Consider the following 26,913-nt stretch of genomic DNA (forward strand, 5'->3'; position numbering starts at 1 on the left):
CCAAAATCAGTGGCTAATGCTCTTCTCTCTGAGCCCTTTTGCCTCATCTGTAAAAATCTGTGTTTGGGCAGCATTGTCTTAAAGGTGCCTCCAGCTTTAATTTGCTGTCAGTTTAGGATTATGTATTTCCCATGGTCTTCTCTGAGCAGGCCTCTGTCCCAAGTGTGTGTATGCACTGAGCATTGTGTATTGCCTGAGAAGAGTGTCCTCAAGGCCTCCCCCACATCCACTGGGAGCAGCCAATGCCATGGAGCTGTAGGAAGCTTTGTTTATTGTCTTCATTATCTAGGAATAAAAGGGATAGGAGAATCCTCAGGAGTCCCCCATCCTCCTCCCAATCAAAGAACACAAACAGCCTCATTAGCCACCTACCAAGGCACTGTGTCCACACATGTGACTGCTTTTTGGCATAAGAAGTCCCCAAAGCCCCCTGGCTTTTCTCTGAACTGCGGATGATGGACTTAGTGCAGTATCTCAGACCCATGCTCAGGTCTATCTGGGGACCTGGGCATCTGTTGTTCTCAGTGGTTCCCTTGGCTACCAGCCAAGTGTCCCTGGAGAGAAAAGGTCCTTGGTGTTGGGGAGAAATTATTCTTCTACTGTCAACCCCACCCTGTCCTGTCCTCTTGTCTCACTGCCATGATCACTACTGCACACAACTCATGCCAGGTGGACTTCCTGCATTTCTGGGCTATGCTGGATTTTTGCCATGACAGAACTTGTGTAAAGTAGGTCATCTTCTACTGGACTTACACCACTCTGGTTAAACTGAAACTTCTCTTGGAATGACATGCATTTGTTGTGAAGAGACTTTATCTGATGTAGCAAGTCAAGTTTTGGTGCCAGATCACAGAATTTAAGGTGTAGAGGGGACCCATTTTCAGTGCTTGATCCTCTTCATCCCACTAGTAACTTTCAGCTTTTGCATGTGTTAGGAGTTGAGTTTATTCTCCTCGATTCTTGTCTCCACTGCAACAAATAATTGAAAGGCAGAGACAGAGTAGAGAAGCAGAATGAAAGTTTTATTTGAATACACTCCAAAGGAGGAGCCAGCCAGAATCAAGTTAGGCAAAGGCAAGGAAGGGAAGCTCGTTGAATTCCTGTTCGGCATTGGGTAAATCCCTTGCCAATTCCTAAAGCCAGTGTCACCTGGCATCCAGTGTCGCCCGGCATCCAGTGTCCACTTGAATCTGCATGGCGCGGGAACTAAGTCCTCACCACCTTGGGATTTGGGGGAGCCACAGAGCCCTGGATGGAGTGCGATTATGTTCTGAGAACTTCCTAAAGCCAAGAAAGGAGATTTTCAGGCAGGCTACTAAAGAGCAAGATTGTACACCTGCAGTCCTACCCAGGCCACCCAGGTGACGGAAACTTGCAAGCTCTCATCAGAGCTCTCAGCAGCCCTTCCCTGCTTATCTGGAGTAGAACAGAGAGTGACACACTTGAAGAAAGGGGAGTATGGGCAACCTCAGGGAGGAGACACCCTTAAGGGTTTAGGGCCTGGGGTTTTATAGGGTAAGGGTTAGAATAAGACATAATATACACAGGTGATTTCTCATTCCTTTCAAGTTTTATCTTAAGAATAGGGTTATTTAGGTGACTGTGCTGGTTCACATCTCGGCATTCTTGATCCCCATAGGTTTATTTACACTTCAGAAGTCTGTCTCCTGTCCTGGTTACCAAGTTACTTAATTAAGGGGCTGGAAGAAGAGGAAGAACAGCATATAGATTAAGTTAAATAAGCTGGGCAGACTCACAGACTCCCAAGAAAGGGAAGGGCGTGGGGAGGGAGGGGAAGGAGGGAGAAGGGGATTAAGGGGCATTGTAATTAGCACTCTCGATATAGGTAGGTCACAGGGAAGGCAGTACAGCACAGAGAAGACAAGTAATGACTCTATAGTTCTTAGGATGCTGATGGACAGTGACTGCAATGGGGTGTTGGTGGGGACTTAATATGGGTGAGTGTTGAAACCACAATGTTGCTCATGTGAAACCTTCATAAGATTGTATATCAGTGATACCTTAATTAAAAAAGAGAAAAGAAATCCATCCAAAAAAATAATAATAAGCTGGGCCTTTTTCACAGGCTAAGTAGATTTTTTTTTTTTTGAAGGAAGTGAGGGAGGGAGGCTAAGTAGATTTTACAACGGCATGATCTAATTGGTACAATAAAGACATGGGCTGCGCACCTATACTCTCTTCTTTATCTGGGAAATATCCCGACATTCCAAGTCACTCCTGGCCTTTGAAACTTCAACTAAGTAACTAATTAACTGTGAGTCCTTTCTGGCTCTCTGGTTAACTTTTTGAGTCCCATTTAGTGGGCTCCACTGGCTTATTCTCCCTCCACCCGCTCGTATCTTGCCCAACACATGAACAAACACCTTAGGGATGGGGTGAACTCACTTGTAATTTCCAAGAGCAAATCAAAATAAAAATAAGGAAAAACTGCCTCTTGAATATATTCTCCAAACCGTCTGAATCATGCATTCAATTCCACAAGCATTTATTAAACATCATTCACGATTCAGGTGCTGAAGCGTGTAGAAAGATATACATCACCCAGTTCCCACTGTTTGAAGAAGTCTAAGCAGCTGTTAGTAAATAAATTTGCATACCTCCTCCTCATCACCAGTCACAGAATTACGGTCTCATCATTGTCTGAATTATGCAGAAGGATTTCATTTACGAGAATTTACCTCCCAACACATGAACACACATACCCAGTGATCTAGACCTTGTCAACAAGTCCTCTAGACTTCTTCCTGTCTGCATGTACTGGGGTAAAAATAAAAACAGCTTATAATTTGGGGGCTTTTTGTTTAGATGTCCCAGAGTTTTGCATGTGCTACTTGAGTGTGGATTCCAGTGTTATTACCTCCATGGGGCATGTTTTGGAAATGTCAGTAACACCCTGCAATTAACCATATCTTGTATCAAAGAAGATAGTTGTACAGAATTATCACATTAGAAGTGTCAATCAAGGAATGTTTTCCAGTAGGATTTAGGTTAAATATGAGTTAAAAATATCCTGAATTAACAATCAAAACTTCCCAAGTATAACTTTGATAAAAAAAAGTGTTCCCTATGTCAGTAGTCTCACAAATTAACTGATCTAATCAAGACCCCGATTAGAATTCCTCTATTCTACTATTCAACTGCCAAAGATTTCATTTCAGCCAAATAATATCTATCATTTGTCATATTTAAAATAATTGTGTGCTAGAATTTTTAATTTTTTAGTTAAAACATTAGCCTTATTCTCAAATATGGCTGCAAAATATAAAACAACCCATTTATTTGTGTGATCATTGCAATCTAGAAGATTTAGTTTTTATTATATATATATTACTATAATTAAAGTATTTGTTGTATTTATTACTATAATTACTGTATTTGTTATATGTAACTATATTAGTTTTTCTTTTTGTCATACCCCTATAAAGCAAAATTTGCCTTTTTATTATTTGTTTTCATATACCGTTATGAGAAATTCCCGGAGGGATGTGAAAGAAATGCCTTCCCCCGAATTGTGAGGAACCGAATGGGCCCAAGAACCCACTCGGACAAGACCGGCTTGGCGAGTGGTTGGGCGTTATTAAGGGGACCCTTAGGGAGCGGCGGCCGGCATCCGGCTGCCGCTGCGCCGACGCCCGCACCGTCACCAGGCCGGCTTCCATCAGGGAAAGGGCGCTGCCTGCAGGAATGCACGTCCCTGTGTGCAGGAAAACAGGTGAACGTGCAGTTCCTTCTTATCTCGATGCTTTTCTTCAGACACAAAGTGGTTCCATGCTGTGCGCCTCGTCCTAGCGTGAGGCACCGAGATGGTGTCTTGGACACTTGCAAGTGTACTGGGAATAGTTCTTCCCGTGCTGTGTACCCAGTAAGTTAGAGATCATTACATCCTACTCGCCAGAGAAGGAGGACTAAACCCTATTGCCTTTTTGTACATGAAAGGATGATAAAGCGAGAGCTGTCCGTTGGTAAGCTAAGCATGGTATTTTGATCATTTAGAAAAGCACAAATTAATATATTGCCACAGTAGTCCCGAAACGTATTTGAGCACAGAACAAGGTCATACTGGGGTCGCCCTTGTAATGTTCATCTGGGCAAAATTTCAGAATGCTGGAAATAAAAAGTGGTTACAGAGAAAAAAGCGGGTCACATCCAAATGACCAGGAAGCAGATGATACCAGGTATCAAATATTAAAATATTGACATATTAAACTGTAAAAAGAGAGCCAACAGGTCCAAATGAGTTTCTTATGCTAAGTCCCATGTCACCAAGCTGAGACTGAATTACAGTTTCACCCTTGTAGTTTCAGCCTGATGGACACCCACCGCCCCCCCACAGGAAGGAAACAGTGCAGGGGACAGTCCCCCTTCTTGCCTGGGAGCAGCTTTGTTCCTGTTCCCCTCTGCCTAGTAGTGTCCTTTGGTATCAAGGCAAGTCTCGTTTGGGCATATGGATAAAGAGAAACACCCTACAGTTTTTTTTTTTAAAACAATTATTTACTCCATTCTAGAATGAGTTTGCTCTGTGCATGTATGTGAAATAGATGAATTGTTGGAAGAACAGGCCTGAGTGAATGAATGGGTTTGGGAAAATGACATCTTGTGGCAACTTGGGTGGTACTGCTGTGCTCAGGGAGTTTGTACTGTCTCATGGTCCTGAGGCAGATTCCAGAGGCCACTTTGTTCTTAATTCTTGAAGTTCTCTTCTGCTCCCGATTTTGGAGGCTCTTTCTCCTTACAGTATTGCATCAGAACTGTGCCTTAGCTCATTCCTCATCAGTATAAACGACCCCTGCAGCCCGCTCTGGGGACAGGTATCAGGGGGCTAGAAGACAGCCCCCACCTCCTGCAGGGTAGAGGCTATCACTGGGTGAAAGAAAGCAATCATTTGGAAGTTCCTAAGCTTTTAAAACTCTAAGGACTGAAAAGCTGGAATTAATGATTTGCTATGCATGCATTTACAATCCCCTTTATCACGGTCCTGCTCACAGTTCATTTTAAAGCCACATGCATGCATCTCTGCAGCTGAGGTTGGCACAAGGCACAAATGCTGTTCGCCAAGTATTTCTGGTACCCTATCTCCCAGACACTGGGATTGCATTTCTTTCTTTTTTTAATTTTGATATCGTTAATGTACAATTACTTAAACATTATGGTTACTAGACTCCCATTATCAAGTCTTCCCCACATACCCCATTAGTCACTGTCCATCAGCGCAGTAAGATGCTATAGAATCATTAGTCTTCTCTGTATATACTGCCTTTCCCGTGTCCCCCCTGGCCCCCGCCACATTATGTATACTGATCATGATGCCCCTTTTTCCCCCTTGTCCCTCCCTTCCCACCCAGCATCCCCAGTCCCTTTCCCTTTGGTAACTGTTAGTCCATTCTTGGGTTCTGTGAGTCTGCTGCTGTTTTGTTCCTTCAGTTTTTCTTTGTTCTTATACTCCACAGAGGAGTGAAATCATTTGATACTTGACTTTCTCTGCCTGGCTTATTTCACTGAGCGTAATACCCTCCAGCTCCATCCATGTTGCTGCAAATGGTTGGATTTGCCCTTTTCTTATGGCTGAGTAGTATTCTATTGTGTATATGTACCACATCTTCTTTATCCATTCAGCTACTGATGGACACTTAGGTTGCTTCCATTTCTTGGCTATTGTAAATAGTGCTGCAATAAACATAGGGGTGCATATGTCTTTTTCAAACTGGGCTGCTGCATTCTTAGGGTAAATTCCTAGGAGTGGAATTCCTGGGTCAAATGGTATTTCTATTTTTAGTTGAGGAACCTCCATTCTGCTTTGGGATTGCATTTCTTGGTCCCATGTGGCTGAATGGGGCCATAGGACTCATTCTGGTCCTGCGCTATGAGCAGGATCCTTTCAGGATTTGCTTTGTTGGAAACAAAGCAGCCTTTGGTCTAGAGATGTTTCCCACTCCTGAGTACCTGCCCAACGCCTATCAATTGTTTTCTACTCAGTGGGAACAGTTTTTGGCTTTGTGTGAGCTCCCAGCGTTATTTCCTCTGCTCTGCTGGGATTTCTTTGCCCAGCCTGGGGGAGCTCCTCCCCCGTGGTCAGTACTCAGCTGAGGACTCAGGGGCCTGTGCAGACCTCAAGTGCACTCTTGCTCTCTGCAATGTGCTCTCCTCTCCAATACTTTGTCCCACAGTAGAGTTGGGAGACTTGACTTGTTTTGGACAGATCAAGATTTTAAAATCTGAAATATTTTAATTTGAATTTACTAGTGAAATGTTAAGACTTTTGAGAAGGCTGGGTATCAGGTCCCTGGGTTTTATCATCCCTGCCTTTCTGTATATTGACATAACGCAGTAAGCATACCATGCCACACCAACACTTGCCTCTCCTCCAGCATCCTGGGCTCTAATAGTGTGTTGACCTATCAGCTGGCACCCAAGAGAATGAATTTCACAAAGATGGGAGGTCGGGGGAGACACGAAGTATTCAGCCTTTCTTCTGTGATCTCATCTGTTGCATAAAAGCACAGATGGACTAAACTGAAATCTTGGCCTGGACCCAGTTCAGGCAAGTTCTCAAGCTTCTTGTAGCCATGCCTGCTGGAAAGGAGTGCTCGCACCTCAGAGCCGTGCTGTGGATGAAATGGGCTGAGCTGGCTGAAATGCCAGAGCCTATAATGTGGTTAAGTGCTTGAACTGGTAGCTTTTCAAAATGGTATGTACCAGGTAGCTGGTAAAGGAGTAAGGAAGATCTTTATCAACTGCATTATGCAGTGATTTCTAGTGGGGAAAAAATATAGTATACCACCTTTAGTGGAACAGAAAAAGAAATGCATCATGCATATTTTTGCACAAGAAAACAAGGCTAAGTCAGAAACGAATGAAACTATCTGCAGAGGTTAAGGGAGACATGGGAGGGGAAGGCATCTAGCTCTGATACACATTTTGTTTTGAATTTATACTTCTAGTTTTAACTTTTGGAACTGGGTTTCCATATTCAAAAAAGTAGGATGGGAAAATCTTAAACTGAATTTAAACCAAAAAAACTGACTATACCAAATGGGTAAGACCACCATACAGGAAAAAAACCTAACGAAGAAACTTTTGGAGATAGCACTTTGTATATATACTACCAATAAAACGATTTAGAATTGTACTTGGCAGGCTTAGCCTAAGGCCCTAGTTATTACCATGGAGTCTCCTGCTCTCCACACATTACCTCCATCTTGAGGGGGACCTTTTAAAACCTGGCTTGTACCATTAAGAAATGTCAACTTCACAAAAGACAAAGGCTAAGAAACTGTTCAGAACTGGGGGAAATGCTATGAAGGGCAGTACTGTAACAATCTGAATTGTTATATATCAGACAGTATTAATATATCTGAATGTCAAAGTTCGTGAGTGTGATCGTTGCGCTGTGCTTGGGTGGAAGAACCTCCTCCCGAGATGCTTTGTGTGCTTGTGTGCACAAGGGAAAAAAAGTATTATTAACAGTAGTTGAATCTAGGAGAAAGGCTGCGTGGGAGTTCACTATACTGAGTTTCCCTGAATGACTGAAACGTTTCACAATAAGCTAAAGAGAAAACCGTAGCTCTTAATTTTATTGTAACAAATGTAGTATACTTTCTCACAAAAAGATGTGTAACTAAGAATCAGGTACTTAGATTTAAGTGTTAAGCCTTCAAATTACCTACAAAGCAAAAATGTGGCCTATTTAATGAAAATGCTCAGAAGCTTGCAACCGTATTTATTAGAAAAATATTACCACTTGGCAGTTCCCTTCTTTAAAGACTGAAGGTTTGCTCCAGGGCACCGCTTTCTGTTCGCATCAAATCCCTTCAGCATGGCAGTGATCCCAGCTCTCTGGATGCTCACGGGCCAGGGACGGCCGAGTTTCACAAACCCAACTGCCACACAGCAGCGAGTCATGAAGCGGCACCGCGTAAGCCAGGCCTGTTCCTTCCACCCTGATGGCTCCGGAGCTGGCAGGGCCGGGGAGCGAGGCGCGACTCGGCAGCTGCAGCAGTCCTGTTTGCCTGGGGAGCTGGCACTTCACCTTTTCTTCACAAACTTCTTTCTGGAAGCATTGGGATTCAACCGCCTCCTCCCACCTCCCAAGGTGCTATCCCGGACTTGCAGGGTGGCTGACCTGCTGGAGATGTCATTCTCCGCAAAGGGAGATACCCCAGCTGTGTAGTCAGGGGCAAACACATCAGTTTTCTGCCTGGCCTTTCGGGAGAGTCGCAGCTGAGGGAAGCGCTGGTCCTCCGTCAGATGGGGGTTGATGGCGTATTTGCCTCCTTTGGGAGTAGGAAGTGAATACTGCAAATAAGAGGAAAGGCCATGAGAAGGGACTCCACACTCTGATGAGTCAGATGCTGTTAGCGGAAGGCTTACCTGACAGCTCTGGATGCAGGCAGATGGCATCCACGGAGCCTACCACTCCCTGCCTACTGTGTGCTGACCACGTGCCTCACACCTTCCCACTTCATCACCACCTCAACTTACAGATGAAAACCCAACCCTGAGCTGAAGAGAGAAAGAATTACACGCTGAACTCAGGTACCATTTTCACAATGTGATGGGTTAGCAATTCTAAAACAACAACATATATTCTGTTTTTGAACAAATGATTATTGAAAATGTTGGTAATAAGGGTATTAGGAATATAAGACAGAGCGCTAGAATAAACTTTGGTCTTGGGTTGAAAATGAAGTTATAAACTCAATTTTAAGTATAGATACAGAAATACAAAATATCCCCAGGTGTACTTACATACACATGCATATACTTCCCATCTCTGTTCACTGTGGGCCAAGACTCAGTGACACCCTAGAACAATGAACCCATCCAGTGCCCAGATCTTTGTTTCTAAAAACCACTGTACACGAAGAACCAGACCTCCTCAGAGAAATGGCTGATTCCAGGGCAGGGCAGTATAAGAGCTGGAGTATGTTGTCGTATCACAGAATAACAAAGTGTTCAAAGGGTGATTCGGACAAGTCAGAAGGACACAGAAACCAGCTTGAAGAGGCTCCATGAACAGTTTGACAATCATGTAAAAGGAATAAGGGGATCAGAAAATCACCATTTGGCAACAACCATCATGGGAAAAAATGATTCATGCAACTTTAACTGGTGAGTTGAAGTTTGATAAGAAATCGTATTTACACCTATCAGAGTATCTTTCTACAAGTTACTTATTAATTAGAAATAGTGTCACAGGAAATGTGAGGCCAAGTTTGAATACAGTCCTTATATTAGATAGCAGTAGTGTAGGTATGTTAACTTCCTGGTTTTGATAATTATGTTGTGCTTATAAAAGAAACCACCTTAACTAAGTGATCAAAAATCCTATCACCAGGAAATCAGACGATCATTATTTGCCCCCCTGACATGATACCCCAAGAGGGAGGGACTCTGCATCCCTTCTGGATGTTCCTGCCAAAAACGCACAGCTTGGAGAAAACCACGAGGAGACGCCGGACAAACCCCAAGGGAAGGGAGGGTTTGCACAGTACCTGGCTTATACTTTCAACAGTGCTGGTATCATGAATGACAGAAGACATGCGAAGTGACTTCAGTTTAAGAGAGACTGAAGAGACATGACAATTAAATGCGATGTGTAATGCCAGATGCAATTCTGGATCTAAAACTCCTTTTGCGATAAAGGGAATTTGTGGTAAAGTGTGAATACAGTCTGTAGAGCAGATAATACTCTGTGTGGCAGTAATGGACTCAGACTTCATTCTGTTGAGTTTATCTCCTCTGATTTGTTAACTTACTGATTTTGATAATTATACTGTGGTTACATAAAACAAAGTCCTTGTTCCAGGAAATACACCCTGAGGTATCTAGGGTGCAAAGGGGCATAATGTATTAGCTATTTTCACATGGTTTAGGAGGAAAAAAATATGTAAAATGATAAAGGCAAATGTGGTAAGAGATTAAATTAAGAAATCTACATGAAGGGTAAAGGGCAGCAAACCTGTGCCCTGGAATTATTTGTACCAGTTTTGGAGCTGTTCTGTACATCTGTAATTATTTCAAATAGGAAGTCAGAATTCTTGTGCATGATGGCATTTGCCATACTTGGGAACCCAGTGCCAGGCTGCCATACCCTGAGACTCACTCGTCTCCCAACCATTCCCTCCTAATTCCTCAGAACAAACCCACTATCGAGTCCAGGCCTCTCTTTTGTGCTGAGCACTTACATCAGCTTCTCCTCTGTTTCGTGAAGCTTCTGGAAATTCTGCCCACCCTCAAACTCAGGCAGAAATCTGACTCCCACCATACTGCACATGACCCACCACATTCCTTTGTGACCCTGCACACATCTGGCCCTTAGTATTTGCTGCGTGTTATTACTAGTCATTTCTCATTAGCCAGCAGCCTCCTCAGAACACGCACACAAGGCTGCACTTCCCCATCTGTCTAGGCGCCTTGATCACAAGCTTTCAACAACTATCTCGCAGAAACGACGAGTTACTGGTTCTCTCTGTTCCCTTTGATCCTGGGCCCAGGGGTCTGGCTTCCCCAGTCCCGGGCTCTGCTGTGAGGGGAGTGGGAGATGCTGCTCACCCGGAGTCCCCGGGGGTTCAGCACCTTCGGGTTGCGGGAGAAGTGCATGCGCAGGGTCCCGTCGTTGCTGACTGTCACAGACACTTTCTTCAGGGTCTTGTTTCCACAATGTGGACAGAACACTCGGCTCATGTCGGATGTTGTCCTGGAGACACAAAAGGAGACGCCTCGTACTGGAGCCACAGGCAGCAAACCTGTCCCCAAAGCACAGGCGAGTCACGGGACTCGCAGGAGGAGGACACCAAGCAAGGGGAAATGCTGAACAGCACTGGACATGTTGCCGACCAGGGTGAGTGCACTGCCACTGCGTCGCCCCATGGGAAAGGCACAGGACACAAGCGTCAAGGAAGCAGACACACAACTCAGGCAGGGCGTTGCATGGCAGTAATGGACTCGGACTTCATTCTGTTGAGTTTATCTTCTAAGCAATCCTACAAAGTTAGTACTACCTGTTGTACAGATAGGGAAGCTGAGACAAGGTAAGTAGCTTGCTTAAGGTCACAGATCTAGTAACTGGCAGATATAAATCCAAGGAATCTGGTTCCAGAATTAATGCTCTTAACATCACTGTACTTTCTCAAGGGGCGTATTATTACAGCTCTAAATACCTCATCCCCGAAGTTCAGCCTGGGCGTTAAGCCAGGAGTGGCTGTGGATCTGCCAGAATTTATTAACAAATTATATAGGACACTATATAAAAGCTGCTAGAGTTGAAGGGGTGTGTGTGTAGAGGGCAGACCCAGAAGCCTGGCCTCTCTATTTGCTCAAGACCCAACAGTGAACGTCAGACAAGAAAAACTGCTGCTGTCAAGGGTGAAACAGCAGCCCTGTGTCTGTCCCTGAGGAATTCTCCCTCAATTCCCGAGGATCAGGAGGCGAGACCCATGTGAATCTCCTGAGAAGCCAGAGCATTCACCTGTAAGTCTCTGAGGACAGTGAGCTAGTGCCTCTCAACAGGTTCCAGGAATGAATTATTCTGTACAAGAAACTATCCAGTCACTGGGGTTAATCTCACAAGAATGAAGAAAATTTTCACCAATTTCTAAGACTGACTATTTGAGGGAACTTGACTTTATTAACAAGGACAATGGGGGAAATGAGATTTCATGAAGCAAGGACCTTTGCTGTTGTAAGCCCTGTACGTCCACATATGAAGGTTCAGCAGAATGCAGAGGCAGCTCTGAGCGGTGGCTCCTTCTATCACGGGCTGGCCTGCGAAGCAAGGTGCAGGACAGGGCCCAGGGCCATGAGTGACAGGTTGCTTTTTAGCCTGCAGGGGCACAAAGTCCATCCAGGCAACTCCACCCGCTCAGTGGACCAGCACTGGGACACAGTGCGACTCCTCACTGCTTCAGAACCCTTCCACAAGGCCTCTGCAATATGGGGCTCCAGCAGATGACTGACGGGATGGCCCCCAAATCTATGGAAAGGCTGAAAGCCACCAAACTGGAAGGTGCCGGGGACATGCTTCAACAGCAAGGCTGTGAGAGTCTCTTCCACTCCAAACAGGTCTCTGGGATCTTAGGGCCTCCCCATGGAACACCAGCCCTCACCACAAGAACCAATTCAAGAGTTAGGAAAGAAGTGGCTAGAAGGACACGTCAAGGGACTAACAGTTATCTTGAACACGTGCTTCCTATGTGCCAGACACCACACACTTATGTGACTGTCTGCCTTGTGTGACTATATCCCAACAGGCTTTTCAATTTGGTGTGAGAAGAAACTGAAGCTCAGAGAAGTTCACCAACTTCTGCAAAGTGACACAGTTATAGGATTTGGAGACAGAAGCTGGGTTTGAACTCATGCAATCTGGATCTACCTTATACTTTTTTTTTTTTAAGTAGAGTATTTCAACATAAAGTTGACCAGTGAACCCCCAAATACCATCACCAGCTTTGACAACTGTCAGTTCATGGCCACCTTGTCACATCTCTACTCTACCCAGTCCTCCCACCTGGGTGTCATTTCAAAGCAAATCCCAGACAACCATGTCCATCCAGAATCACTGCAGTACTTACCTCTAAACAATGAGGGCTCCTTGCTCCAGAGCTCACGCCCTTAGTCCTATACCACCAAAAGAAGGGCTAAAAATGCCCTCCTGGCTTTGTCAGCAACTGTGTCCCAGGGGCTTCAGTGCCCTGGTGGGGGCAGAATCCAGCTCTCACGGGAACCACAAGGTGGGACGAGTACCCGTACACAACGCAAGGGTCTCCTTCAAGAAGGCTGTAGAAGGACAGCAAGAGTGGGCAGCTCAACTAGCAGAAGGGCACTGGGTCCGGATCACAGGCTACGTACTTGAAACAGCCGTGGCAGCGCAAGATGTAGCTCCGGGCCTCGCGGATTAGCATGCCGCTCACCGTCAGCACGTGCAGCCCCATCTGCAGCAGAACATTCTGCAACCAGCAAGTTAAAGCAGAACTGAAGTCACAGTAAAACCCAATTTTCTTTTAATTATCTGTGTAATCACAGTTAAAGGAACTTCACAAACCCTGGCCTGGCTCATAAAGGGCTTGTGCTAAGGAAAAGTAAGCTTAGGCTGACTCTCAAGACATGTAAACTAAGAACAGGACCCAGATCTCTCTCTTATTTCAAGTGCTAGGGTCTGCGCTCATTACAATCTCTTGTAATACAGTCATTTATTTTGTCAAAAGCAAATACTCTTTTCTGGACCAGAAACTTTCCTAACTTTCTCCAAGTACCTAACTGACATGGACCATCATGTACACAGAAAAACAGCATCCACAGATCACAAATAGTAAACATGAAAATTGTGATGAACTGTATACACTTTTGATTCTTTGGCCTCCAAGAAAAACTAAAAATGACCAAAGAGCACAGCGAACGTTTCGTGAACCGGGAAAAGCAGCATTACACAGCACCTCTGCACATACCCCCCAGCCTCAGAGGGCCTACTGCCCCTGACAAGTAGGACACAAAGCCCAGGGCTGGCCGATGCCCAAAGCACCCACCTGCATGGCAAAGTCTGTAGTCACACAGCCAACCCGTACGTCCTCGGGGACAGCGCACTGCTCCAGTTCCCGCTGGATCTGCTTGATGTTGTTGGGGGTTATCCACCCGCCGCCATCATTGCCACTAGCTTCACCTTTCCTTTCTTCAAATCCGTTCTCTTCCTCCTCCTCCTCACTTGGAACACCTTCACCTTTGTCATTCTGAAATAACAGAGCTCACAGACACCCAGCCTACAGAAGAGCAGGGAAAAGCCACTGTGTTGTCATCAGGAGATCCTAAGTCAGGGTCTTACCAGCAGCTCCTGCAGTTCAAGATCGATATTAGGCAAAGGGTTTCTCCAGAACATGAAGGAACTGAATTCTAGGTCATCAGGCTCACCAGGGGGGTGTCCATGTTCTATTTCTTGTGTGGGTTTAGGCTAGGTTGAAAGAATAATAATTTTAAAACCTGAAATTGAGAGGGTTACATATGAAATGATATATGACATACAAGTCAGATCAGACAGGACCAAATAAACTGTGACATTAGCTTAGGTAACTGGCTCATTGTAAGTGGACAATCTGTGGGATGTGACATGTGGCAGAAAGGGCATGAAGAGCATGGCTTGTCTAAGGAGTTTTACCTTTGAGGGCAGATGAAAACCAGAAATGTGTAGAGGAGTTTCTGGGTGCTGGATTGATGAGTTCACTTTGATCTTTAAAAAGAAAAGTGACAGCTCTAAGCAAAGAAATACAGTTCAAAAGTTCACCATGTAAGAGTAATTAAAATATTTCCCCCTCCTAGTTAGTGAAATAAAAGATACCCAAAGTTTAAAAAAGATTGGAACACATACAAATGGAGAATTATCTGGTTACTACCAAGTAACCACTGTAGGTTGTTCCTTTTTTGTCCTTATGCATAAAGCTGTAATGAACATCGTTATCTGTAAAACTTGGAAGTATCTTTGGTTATACAAATAGGATAAACAACTAAGAGTGGAATGCTGGGTCAAAAGATAAACTATTTTAAAGCTTCTGATATAAAGTATCAGTCTTGCCCAAAAGGCTGCAGGAAAGAGCAATATTGAGGAATCATGAACTGATAGATGCCAAATGGAAATGCATGTACCAGGCACACTGTGTCCAATCAGAGTTTATATAAAACTATCCCCTTCATCCCACGGTGTCCACCATAGTTTTGATGACCTTAGGCAAGGTAGATGAAGCAACTCTTTGTCAACACTATTTGAAATTAGTAAGTATAAAGTTAATTATTTGGCTGCTAAAATCCTCTGGCCTAGAAATAGCCAATACAAGACCTAGGCACAAACCTGTTAGTCCCTTCAACCTAGCCAAGGTGGGCAAGTCCTTAAAGAGGGCAACAGGAACCCAGAATCTTAAAGGTAACAAAAGATAAAATAATAAATGGGGGAGGGGCGGAAGATTGCAGCGTGAGTAGACCAGCGGAAATCTCCTCCCAAAACCACATATATCTATGAAAATATAACAAAGACAACCCTTCCTACAATAAAGACAAGAGGACACAGGACAATATCCAGACCACATCCGCACCTGAGAGAACCCAGCGCCTCGCGAAGGGGGTAAGATACAAGCCCCGGCCCCGCGGGAGCCGAGCGCCCCTCCCCCCAGCTACCGGCGGGAGAAGAGCAGGCAGAGCGGGAGGGAGACGGAGCCCAGGACTGCCGAACACCCAGCCCCCGCCATCCGGGCCAGAGTGCAGGGCGCTCGATACTAGGAAAACAGGGCAGCAAGAACAGTGAGCGGGCACTGGAGGCCGGGTGCCGGAGGACATAAGAAAAGCGCGCGACCATTTTTTTTTTTTTTTTTTTTGCTTTTTTGCTGTTTTGTTTTGGCGAGCGCTTTTTGGAAGTCTTAAAGGGATAGGGCCCCCAATACTAGGGAAACAGGGCAGCAAGACCGGTGAGCAGATGCCTGAGGCTGGCGCCGGAGAATAAAGAAAAACGAGTGGCCACCTTTTTTTTTTAGTTTAATTAAAAAAAATTTTTTTAATTTAAATCTTTTTTTTTTTTTTTTTTTGTGGTCGTTGTTTTGTTTTGGCAGGTGCTTTTTGGAAGTCTTAAAGGGGCAGGGCAGGTCACTTAATCCAGAGGTAGGGAATCCGGGATCTCTGGGCACCCTAACCCCTGGGCTGCAGGGAGCAGGGAGGCCCCTTACGGAGATAAATAGCCTCCCAGCAGCTCCTGCTCCAACGCGACTCCACCATTTTGGAGTAGCTGCCCGAGCGAGGCCACGCCCACAGCAACAGCGGAGATTAACTCCATAGCAGCCGGGCAGGAAGCAGAAGCCCTGTCTGCGCGCAGCTGCGCAGCACAAGCCACTAGAGGTCGCTGCTCTCCCAGGAGAGGAGGGCCACAAACCAACAAGAAAGGAAGTCCTTCCAGCCGTCACTCGTCCCAGTTCTGCAGACTATTCCTATCACCATGAAAAGGCAAAGCTACAGGCAGACAAAGATCACAGAGACAACACCAGAGAAGGAGACAGACCTAACCAGTCTTCCTGACAAAGAATTCAAAATAAGAATCATAAACATGCTGACAGAGATGCAGAGAAATACGCAGGAGAAATGGGATGAAGTCCGGAGGGAGATCACAGATGCCAGAAAGGAGATTGCAGAAATGAAACAAACTCTGGAAGGGTTTATAAGCAGAATGGATAGGATGCAAGAGGCCATTGATGGAATTGAAACCAGAGAACAGGAACGCATAGAAGCTGACATAGAGAGAGATAAAAGGATCTCCAGGAATGAAACAATGTTAAGAGAACTGTGTGACCAATCCAAAAGGAACAATATCTGTATTATAGGGGTTCCAGAAGACGAAGAGAGAGGAAAAGAGATGGAAAGTATCTTAGAAGAAATAATTGCTGAAAACTTCCCCAAACTGGGGGAAGAAATAATCGAACAGACCACGGAAATACACAGAACCCCCAACAGAAAGGATCCAAAGAGGACAACACCAAGACACATAATAATTAAAATGGCAAAGATCAAGGACAAAGAAAGAGTTTTAAAGGCAGCTAGAGAGAAAAAGGTCACCTATAAAGGAAAACACATCAGACTTCTCAACAGAAACCCTACAGGCCAGAAGAGAATGGCATGATATATTTAATACAATGAAACAGAAGGGCCTTGAACCAAGGATACTGTATCCAGCACGACTATCATTCAAATATGAAGGAGGGATTAAACAATTCCCAGACAAACAAAAGCTGAGGGAATTTGCTTCCCACAAATCATCTCTACAGAACATCTTACAGGCACTGCTCTAGATGGGAGCACTCCTAGAAAGAGCACAGCACAAAACACCCAACATATGAAGAATCGAGGAGGAGGAATAAGAAGGGAGAGAAGAAAAGAATCTCCAGACAGTGTATATAACAGCTCAATAAGCGAGCTAAGTTAGGCAGTAAGATACTAAAGAGGCTAACCTTGAACCTTTGGTAACCACGAATTTAAAGCCTGCAATGGCAATAAGTACATATCTTTCAATAGTCACCCTAAATGTTAATGGGCTGAATGCACCAATCAAAAGACATAGAGTAATAGAATGGATAAAAAAGCAAGACCCATCTATATGCTGCTTACAAGAAACTCACCTCAAACCCAAAGACATGTACAGATTAAAAGTCAAGGGATGGAAAAACATATTTCAAGCAAACAACAGCGAGAAGAAAGCAGGGGTTGCAGTACTAATATCAGACAAAATAGACTTCAAAACAAAGAAAGTAACAAGAGATAAAGAAGGACACTACATAATGATGAAGGGCTCAGTCAAACAAGAGGATATAACCATTCTAAATATATATGCACCCAACACAGGAGCACCAGCATATGTGACACAAAGACTAACAGAACTAATGGGGGAAATAGACTGCAATGCATTCATTCTAGGAGACTTCAACACACCACTCACCCCAAAGGATAGATCCACTGGGCAGAAAATAAGTAAGGACACGGAAGCACTGAACAACACAGTAGAGCAGATGGACCTAATAGACATATATAGAACTCTACATCCAAAAGCAACAGGATATACATTCTTCTCAAGTGCACATGGAACATTCTCCATAATAGACCACATACTAGGCCACAAAAAGAGCCTCAGAAAATTCCAAAAGATTGAAATCCTACCAACCAACTTTTCAGAATACAAAGGCATAAAACTAGAAATAAACTGTACAAAGAAAGCAAAGAGGCTCACAAACACATGGAGGTTTAACAACACGCTCCTAAATAATCAATGGATCAATGACCAAATCAAAATGGAGGTCCAGCAATATATGGAAACAAATGACAACAACAACACTAAGCCCCAACTTCTGTGGGATGCAGCAAAAGCAGTCTTAAGAGGAAAATATATAGCAATCCAAGCATATTTAAAAAGGGAATAACAATCCCAAATGAATGGTCTAATGTCACAATTATCGAAATTGGTAAAAGAAGAACAAATGAGGCCTAAGGTCAGCAGAAGGAGGGACATAATAAAGATCAGAGAAGAAATAAATAAAATTGGGAAGAATAAACCAATAGCAAAAATCAATGAAACCAAGAGTTGGTTCTTCGAGAAAATAAACAAAATAGATAAGCCTCTAGCCAGACTTATTAAGAAGAAAAGAGAGTCAACACAAATTAACAGTATCAGAAACGAGAAAGGAAAAATCATGACGGACCCCACAGAAATACAAAGAATTATTAGAGAATACTATGAAAACCTATATGCTAACAAGCTGGGAAACCTAGGAGAAATGGACAACTTCCTAGAAAAATACAACCTTCCACGATTGACCCAGAAAGAAACAGAAAATCTAAACAGACCAATTACCAGCAACGAAATTGAAGCGGTAATCAAAAAACTACCAAAGAACAAAACCCCCGGGCCAGATGGATTTACCTTGGAATTTTATCAGACATACAGGGAAGACATAATACCCATTCTCCTTAGAGTTTTCCAAAAAATAGAGGAGGAGGGGATACTCCCAAACTCATTCTATGAAGCTAGCATCACCCTAATACCAAAACCAGGCAAAGACCCCACCAAAAAAGAAAACTACAGACCAATATCCCTGATGAACGTAGATGCAAAAATACTCAACAAAATATTAGCAAGCCGAATTCAAAAATACATCAAAAGGATCATACACCATGACCAAGTGGGATTCATCCCAGGGATGCAAGGATGGCACACCATTCGAAAGTCCATCAACATCATTCATCACATCAACAAAAAGAAAGACAAAAACCACGTGATCATCTCCATAGATGCTGAAAAAGCATTTGACAAAGTTCAACATCCATTCATGATAAAAACTCTCAGCAAAATGGGAATAGAGGGCAAGTACCTCAACATAATAAAGGCCATCTATGATAAACCCACAGCCAACATTATATTGAATAGCGAGAAGCTGAAAGGATTTCCTCTGAGATCGGGAACTAGACAGGGATGCCCACTCTCTCCACTGTTATTTAACATAGTACTGGAGGTCCTAGCCACGGCAATCAGACAAAACAAAGAAATACAAGGAATCCAGACTGGTAAAGAAGAAGTTAAACTGTCACTATTTGCAGATGACATGATACTGTACATAAAAAACCCTAAAGACTCCACCCCAAACTACTAGAACTGATATCGGAATACAGCAAAGTTGTAGGATACAAAATCAACACACAGAAATCTGTGGCTTTCCTATACACTAACAATGAACCAACAGAAAGAGAAATCAGGAAAACAACTCCATTCACAATTGCATCAAAAAAAATAAAATACCTAGGAATAAACCTAACCGAGGAAGTGAAAGACTTATACTCTGAAAACTACAAGTCACTCTTAAGAGAAATTAAAGGGGACACTAACAGATGGAAACTCATCCCATGCTCGTGGCTAGGAAGAATTAATATCGTCAAAATGGCCATCCTGCCCAAAGCAATATACAGATTTGATGCAATCCCTATGAAACTACCAGCAACATTCTTCAATGAACTGCAACAAATAATTCAAAAATTCATATGGAAACACCAAAGACCCCGAATAGCCAAAGCAATCCTGAGTAAGAAGAATAAAGTAGGGGGGATCTCACTCCCCAACTTCAAGCTCTACTATAAAGCCATAGTAATCAAGACAATTTGGTACTGGCACAAGAACAGAGCCACAGACCAATGGAACAGACTAGAGAATCCAGACATTAACCCAGACATATATGGTCAATTAATATTTGATAAAGGAGCCATGGACATACAATGGCAAAATGACAGTCTCTTCAACAGATGGTGCTGGCAAAATTGGACAGCTACATGTAGGAGAATGAAACTGGACCAATGTCTAACCCCATATACAAAAGTAAACTCAAAATGGATCAAAGACCTGAATGTAAGTCATGAAACCATTAAACTCTTGGAAGAAAACAGGCAAAAACCTCTTAGACATAAACATGAGTGACCTCTTCTTGAACATATCTCCCCGGGCAAGGAAAACAACAGCAAAAATGAATAAGTGGGACTATATTAAGCTGAAAAGCTTCTGTACAGCAAAAGACACCATCAATAGAACAAAAAGGAACCCTACAGTATGGGAGAATATATTTGAAAATGACACATCCGATAAAGGCTTGACGTCCAGAATATATAAAGAGCTCACATGCCTCAACAAACAAAAAACAAATAACCCAATTAAAAAGTGGGCAGAGGAACTGGACAGACAGTTCTCCAAAAAAGAAATACAGATGGCCAACAGACACATGAAAAGATGCTCCACATCGCTAATTATCAGAGAAATGCAAATTAAAACTACAATGAGGTATCACCTCACACCAGTAAGGATGGCTGCCATCCAAAAGACAGAGAACAACAAATGTTGGCAAGGCTGTGGAGAAAGGGGAACCCTCCTACACTGCTGGTGGGAATGTAAGTTAGTTCAACCATTGTGGAAAGCAGTATGGAGGTACATCAAAATGCTCAAAACAGACCTACCATTTGACCCAGGAATTGCACTCCTAGGAATTTACCCTAAGAATGCAGCAATCAAGTATGAGAAAGATCAGTGCACCCCTATGTTTATCGCAGCACTATTTACAATAGCCAAGAATTGGAAGCAACCTAAATGTCCATCGATAGATGAATGGATAAAGAAGATGTGGTACATATACACAATGGAATACTACTCAGCCATAAGAAAAGGGCAAATCCAACCATTTGCAGCAACATGGATGGAGCTGGAGGGTATTATGCTCAGTGAAACAAGCCAAGCGGAGAAAGAGAAATACCAAATGATTTCACTTATCTGTGGAATATAAGAACAATGGAAAAACTGAAGGAACAAAACAGCAGCAGAATCACAGAACTCAAGAATGGACTAACAGGTACCAAAGGGAAAGGGACTGGGGAGGATGGGTGGGTAGGGAGGGATAAGGGAGGGGGAGAAGTAGGGGAGTATTAAGATTAGCATGCATTGGGGGGTAGGAGAAAAGGGAGGGCTGCACAACACAGAGAAGGCAAGCAGTGATTCTACAACATTTTGCTATGCTGATGGACAGTGACTGTAAAGGGGTTTATAGGGGGGACCTGGTATAGGGGAGAGCCTAGTAAACATAATATTCGTCATGTAAGTGTAGATTAGTGATACCAAAAAAAAAAAAAGGGCAGTTCCTGTGTGGTAACCTCCAATGAGTTCTACACAAGAGTATAAAGGGCATATAAAAGTGTAGGCAAAGGGTCTGTTTGTGTTTATACAGAGGATCAAAGCCTAATTGGGCTACCCCGAAAATGAACTAAGATACGATATGAAAAAGAACTTCCAACATCAGCACTCTCTGGAAGACTCATGCCAGAAGATGATCATCAAAAAACCCCAACAAAGATCCACGCACTGCTACAGCTGTAGATGCACTCATCCCACCAGTTCCTGGACTTGCCATGGGAATGAGGAAGGAGATATCTAAGCTGGCCTGTGCATACAGTAAAACAACAAATTTGACTGGATCTATACTGCTGGAACTCAATCAAGAATTAGGAGAAGTGCAAATTGTAGCGCTCCAAAATCTTACAACTACAGACTATTTACTGTTAAAAGAACATACAGAATGTGAACATTCCCCAGGAATGGGTTGTTTTAATTTGTCTGATTTCTCTCAGACTGTTCAAGCTCAGTTGGACAATATCCACCATATCATAGATAAGTTTTCACAAATGCCTAAGGTGCCTAACTGGTTTTCTTGGTTTCACTGGAGATGGCTGGTAATTACAGGTATGCTTTGGTTAGGTAACTATACTCCTATTATGTTAATGTGTGTGCGCAATTTAAGTAGTAGCTTAAAACCTATACATGCTGAAGATACTCTACAAGAAGATATGTCAAAGAAATAATCAATCTTCCCATGTTTTCTGCCGCCTGCTACTTCTATAGCTTTTCTTCTTCCTTCCTAATTACAACCCTTAAATAGAATTCGTGCCTCATATCAAATTTACCAGGTATCATAATTCTTCCAAGTGGTAAAGATACCTCAAGACAAATGCTGGGCATAGAAGCCACAGGGCATAAATATGCAAAGAAATAAAAAACTACCATTTCAAACAATAAGGCTTCTCTCTCACTTACCAACTTTACATTTCCCTGTATGGCCCTGGAAGATGACTGGTTAGCCAGAGACGGGTAAGATTCCTCAAGGGAGGAACAACCTAAGACAGGCACAGTCGCAGGGGGGCCATCAGGTGAGAAATTGGGGATCAACAGAGGTGAAGCTTAGAACCTCACCCCCCCTGTTCTGAGAGAAATCTTCTGCATACGTGGATGTTTTATTGCCCTTGTCTAGCTTGGATTAACACATAGTCTACAGGCACACCCCTGATCATCTACATTTGCTCTCTTACAACACTAAACTATGTTTTCTACCTTTATCTTGTATCTACCTACCACTTCAGCATTTTATTAAAAATAATAATAATGAGAGAAATGTGGTATCCACATATAAATCAAGTATAAAAATCAAATGAGTATTCATATTTGAACTGACTGTTTATAGTTCATAATGCATGAGCAAAACCGAAGGTTTTTGTGATGGCTGCCCTTGCACTGTTCACCATGTAAGAACTTATTCACTATGTAAGAATTTGTTCTCCATGTAAGAACTTGTTTGTTATGCCTCAGAAGATTGGAGACTGACGAAAATTAGGCTTGGGGTGGATTAATGGTTGTGCATTGAGCATTGACTCCCCTATACAGAATTTTATTGTTGTTAACAACCATTTGATCAATAAATATGAGAGATGCCCTCAGAAAAAAACAAACAAAAAAAACGTACACACTTCTAATGGTAAAATAATAAGTAACCGGGATGTAATGAATATAGTCAAGATATTGTAACAGCTTGGTATGGTGATAGCTGGTACCTAGAATTGTCATGTATATAAATGTTGAATCACTATGTTGTACACCTGAAACTAATGTAATGTAATACTGTGTGTCAACTACCCTTGAATAAAAAATAATTATCTAAAAAAATAAATAAATAAATAAATAAATAAAAAATAAATGGGAAGCACTTAGTGTTCCTTCCTTCTTGCTTCTGGTACAAACTTCCTATAAAAAGAAAACACTGATAAAATAGTTGACTTTTTCTCTATTTCTACATTTTACAAATTTAACCAACCCTTCCCAAAAACCAGCAGATCAAAAGAGAGAGGCATTTGCTAATAACAATGTATCAACCTCATTTGGATTCTGGTCCAAACAAACCATTTTTTTTAAAGGTTTCATTGATAGACAATCTTATGAAGGTTTCACATCAGCAATATTGCGGCAAACCACTTTTTTAAAAAGTTAATTTAATTGAGAATGAGAACACTAACTGGTATTTGACAGTACTAAGGAATTACTATTAATTTTGTGTGGGTGTAATAAACGACTTTGTGGTTATTTTTTAAAAGAGATCCACCTTATCTTTATATCTTTGGCAATACACCAAGAAATATCTATCACTGAAACACATAATGAATACAAAATACTCAGGCTGCAGGTCAGAAGAAATGAAACTGGACAGATCACGAATTGATAAATGTGGAGGCCAAACGATGGGGATACAGGGTCCATTATAGTGTTCCCTCTACATCTGTGCATCAGATAGTTAACATAATAAAACACTTAAAACCAAATCAACAGTCCTCCTGATTTACCTTTTCTGGTTCTTGTCGTAGGTGAGACACTCCAACAAACTCTGCCTCCAGCTGGTAGGTGAGTGCCAGCACTTGGATATCTGTGGCAGAGAGGCTGGGATAGTCTCCGGTTTTCTTTGAAAACTCAGTCACTGTAGACAAGAGATTCCCAGCTTCAGTTAGAGGTAGAAAGCTGTCTGACCTCGATGGCCATGATGAAAGGATGGAACGAGCTTAGGGTCAGTGCGCCGGGAAAACCTAGCACTTTCATCCACTTCTTCATCTTTCTCTACTCGTTGTGTGTATTCTCTGTCACCAAGATTCATGCCAGCTAGGTGTACTGTGACATCCTTATTGAGCACAGGTGAAGGAGTGGGAGAATAAAATGAGAAGTCACTGAAAGCGTAATATTCACAAATGATGGGAGTTCCTTATCTAGGCTTTTGTATTATGTTAGAACAGAACATCTTTTCTCTCCCAGCTCTAAAATTTTCTCTAATTCTAAGTAAAATAGTAACATTGATAGAGTGGATGATCAGCTTCCAAAAAGGGATGGAAAGTTAATTCAACCAATAATTACTGTAGTCTACGATGAAACGAAATTATTGGGTTGCTTTGTAACAATACTGCTCACATTTCCTAAAAAGCAGGTAAACTAACAGCAGCTAAAATGTAGTAGGTGCTTACTCTGTACCAGGCACTGTCAAAACCTTTTCATCCTTCAGCCGAAGCCTATCAAGTACCATTTGTATTTCCTCAGAAAGATTAACTTGTCAAAGATTACACAGCTAGTAAACTGGTGTAGAAAACTATAAATCACAAATAGTAGTGCAGGTAACAGTATCTCCTCTACCAGCCTCTAAACCCTAAAACACTTCCATCACCGGGGGGCCTTTTCTGAGCATCCTCCCCTTGACCTTAACAAGAGAGACGCTTCAGCCAAGGGATAACTGTTTAGTTTTCTTTCCCAACTCATGTAACGCCTACAAGCCATTCGTTTTTTACTTGAGGTTTTTTGCGACTCATGCGACGCCTAAAACCCTTTCCTTTTTCTGACTTGAGGCTGGTCCCCATATCCAAAACAGTCATTCTAATTCACTGAAAAGAAATGAGCAAGCGAAACCTGGGTTCTCCTATTTTTAATCCAAACAAATTAACTGAATGCTCACAAAACGCTAGACACTATGCTGAGCGCCACGGTCCTACTTTAAGACTCCCAGCAACCTCTAAGGTAGGTCCTACTATCCCATTGTACGGATGAAGCAACCGAGGCCTAGAGAGTCTGGCTTATATACCCAAGGGTACGGAGCTAGTAACGGTGCAAGGCCTGGCTGACGCCTGACCCAGAAGACTCTTCGATCGCCTAGAACGTGCAGTTTCTAAACCAACTGCTGATAAAGTAGCCGGACGCCAACTCGCATTCACGCCGGTCTTCGCCATCAACACCGGGCTGAGACACTCACCCAGCCGCACATACTCCGGGAAGGGCTCCTTGAAACGCAGCTCGTAGGGCAGGACGGCGAGCCGCCTGCGCGTGGCCTTGTCCCGAATCTCGCGGACCACATCCCGGATGGTGTAGATGTTCTTCCCGATGTCCTGCGGGAAGACCGGCCTAGCTCACACGCGTCCACACGAGGCAACGCGCCGCCCGGTTTCCCGCCCTCCTGAAAGGGCCGCCGGCCCAGAGCCGCTCCTCTCCGCCGCAGCTCCCTGTACCTGCAGAGCCGCGTCCCGCAGGAAAGCCCCGGCATCAGCCACAACGTGCTCCACGCGCGCCATCTTTAGCCGATCGAGGCGGGAGCGCGCAGGCGCAGGGAGCTCGCGCCGTCCCTACGGCCCAATCCGGGCCTCAGGGAGCAGCGAAGAGCAGTCACGAGTTAGCGGCGCCTCCTAGTGGCCGCGGCCCCATCTCCCGGCTGAGGGCTTCCCGCGCGCATGCGCAGTGTCTTTGGCAGCCTTGCGCGGGGTGAGCGAGTCAAACCTTGGGAGACCCCTGAGGAAACAGGCTTCGGCTTCTGCTCCTAGACGCCATCTTTACCTTTAAATGTAAAACCTGTATATATTGTTCTTGTTAAGAGTCATTCAATACATATAACCTAATTTAATGACCACGAAAATCCTCTGAGAAAGGTGCTACTTTACAGGCAAGGGATAGTTAAAGACAACTAAGCCCAGGTAACTCGTCTAGTAAGTGGTTGTAGTAAGACTGACACCCAGACCAACTTATTTGGAGCCACTCTCCCGAACGCTGCTTATGTATCAACAGTTCATTTTGGGACCAGGACCTACGTCTTACCTCAATATCTTAACTCCTCTTCCCTAAGTAAGGCTCATAATTCATTTGCTGGCTGATCATTCCTTGCTGAATGGAACTGAAAGGGTATTAGGTGATTTCTAAATTCCCTTTCTGAGCCGAGATTCCATAGTTAGGAGATCTGGCCTATTAAAAATTCATGCTGCAAATGTCTGTTGAATATTGACATGAATTTTCAGACATTTATCTTCAGTGACGTTGTGTTATTCCAAACTTTGTCAAGTCTTCAGTCTTATCCCTTGATTATAGTTTATTTATCCTACCTCCAAAAATCCTTCAGTGCTGTATGGGTCCCCCTTGGTGACTGTCCACGTCCCTTCCCCCAAACAGCTGTCTCAAGTTTTCTTACTGTCCATTCCCTTCAACTCCCAGAGTCAATGTTCCACCTCCTATTTGCCCTGCCTGAAATAGTGCCGTTGAAGGCTGTTTCTAATTTTCTAGTTCATCATATCAATTTTGGGGGTTTTATTTCTCAGCTTTCTCAGTTTTTCTGCAGAATTTGACACTGCTGACTATCTTCTCTTCTCTAGACCTGCTCTTCTTGCCTGACTTTGGTGATTCTTCACAGTTCTGCTCCCCCTGCCTCACCGATGGCTTCCCACCTTCCTTTGCTGGACTCCCTTCTGCTCTGCACTCATGGTGCCCTCCATAGGACTGTCCAGGCCCCTTTGTCTAACTTCATCTCCTTCAGTATGTCCTTTTCTACCCTTAAGGTTTCCCGAGTCTATATAGGACTGCCTTCCAAACTGGCATTTTCACCTGAAATGAAAACTTGGCATTTTCACACAGCAGAAGGTTAAAACTCTCCTGCTCTTGCTTAAACTTTCTTCACTGGTTAGAGTTCCTGTTTGTACTAATGGTATTACCATTACCTTTTACTAAAGGCATTCATGCTAAGA

At 43.4% G+C, this 26,913-nt stretch overlaps 2 protein-coding genes across 3 annotated transcripts in view; one reads left to right on the forward strand and one right to left on the reverse strand.

Moving 5' to 3' along the window:
* WWP2 (WW domain containing E3 ubiquitin protein ligase 2) overlaps window positions 1–26,913 on the forward strand; it is a 193,799-nt gene that overhangs the window by 10,396 nt on the left and 156,490 nt on the right. The window lies entirely within an intron of this gene.
* NOB1 (NIN1 (RPN12) binding protein 1 homolog) lies at window positions 7,722–25,561 on the reverse strand. 2 transcript variants are annotated; one of them, XM_036897799.2, is made up of 9 exons: window positions 25,417–25,561; window positions 25,164–25,296; window positions 23,722–23,852; window positions 14,165–14,236; window positions 13,835–13,960; window positions 13,542–13,742; window positions 12,868–12,950; window positions 10,573–10,717; window positions 7,722–8,313 (listed from the first exon to the last, which is right to left on the reverse strand). In XM_036897799.2, exons 1-9 carry the CDS (start codon window positions 25,477–25,479, stop codon window positions 8,044–8,046), a joined length of 1,224 nt encoding a protein of 407 aa, XP_036753694.2. In that variant the 5' UTR covers window positions 25,480–25,561; the 3' UTR covers window positions 7,722–8,043. The 2 variants fall into 2 exon arrangements, with proteins under 2 accessions (XP_036753694.2, XP_036753691.2); XM_036897796.2 differs by having other exon boundaries at window positions 12,868–12,965.

The sequence above is a fragment of the Manis pentadactyla genome, chromosome 15, assembly GCF_030020395.1.
Source record: "Manis pentadactyla isolate mManPen7 chromosome 15, mManPen7.hap1, whole genome shotgun sequence".
Classification (NCBI taxonomy): Eukaryota; Metazoa; Chordata; class Mammalia; order Pholidota; family Manidae; genus Manis; species Manis pentadactyla.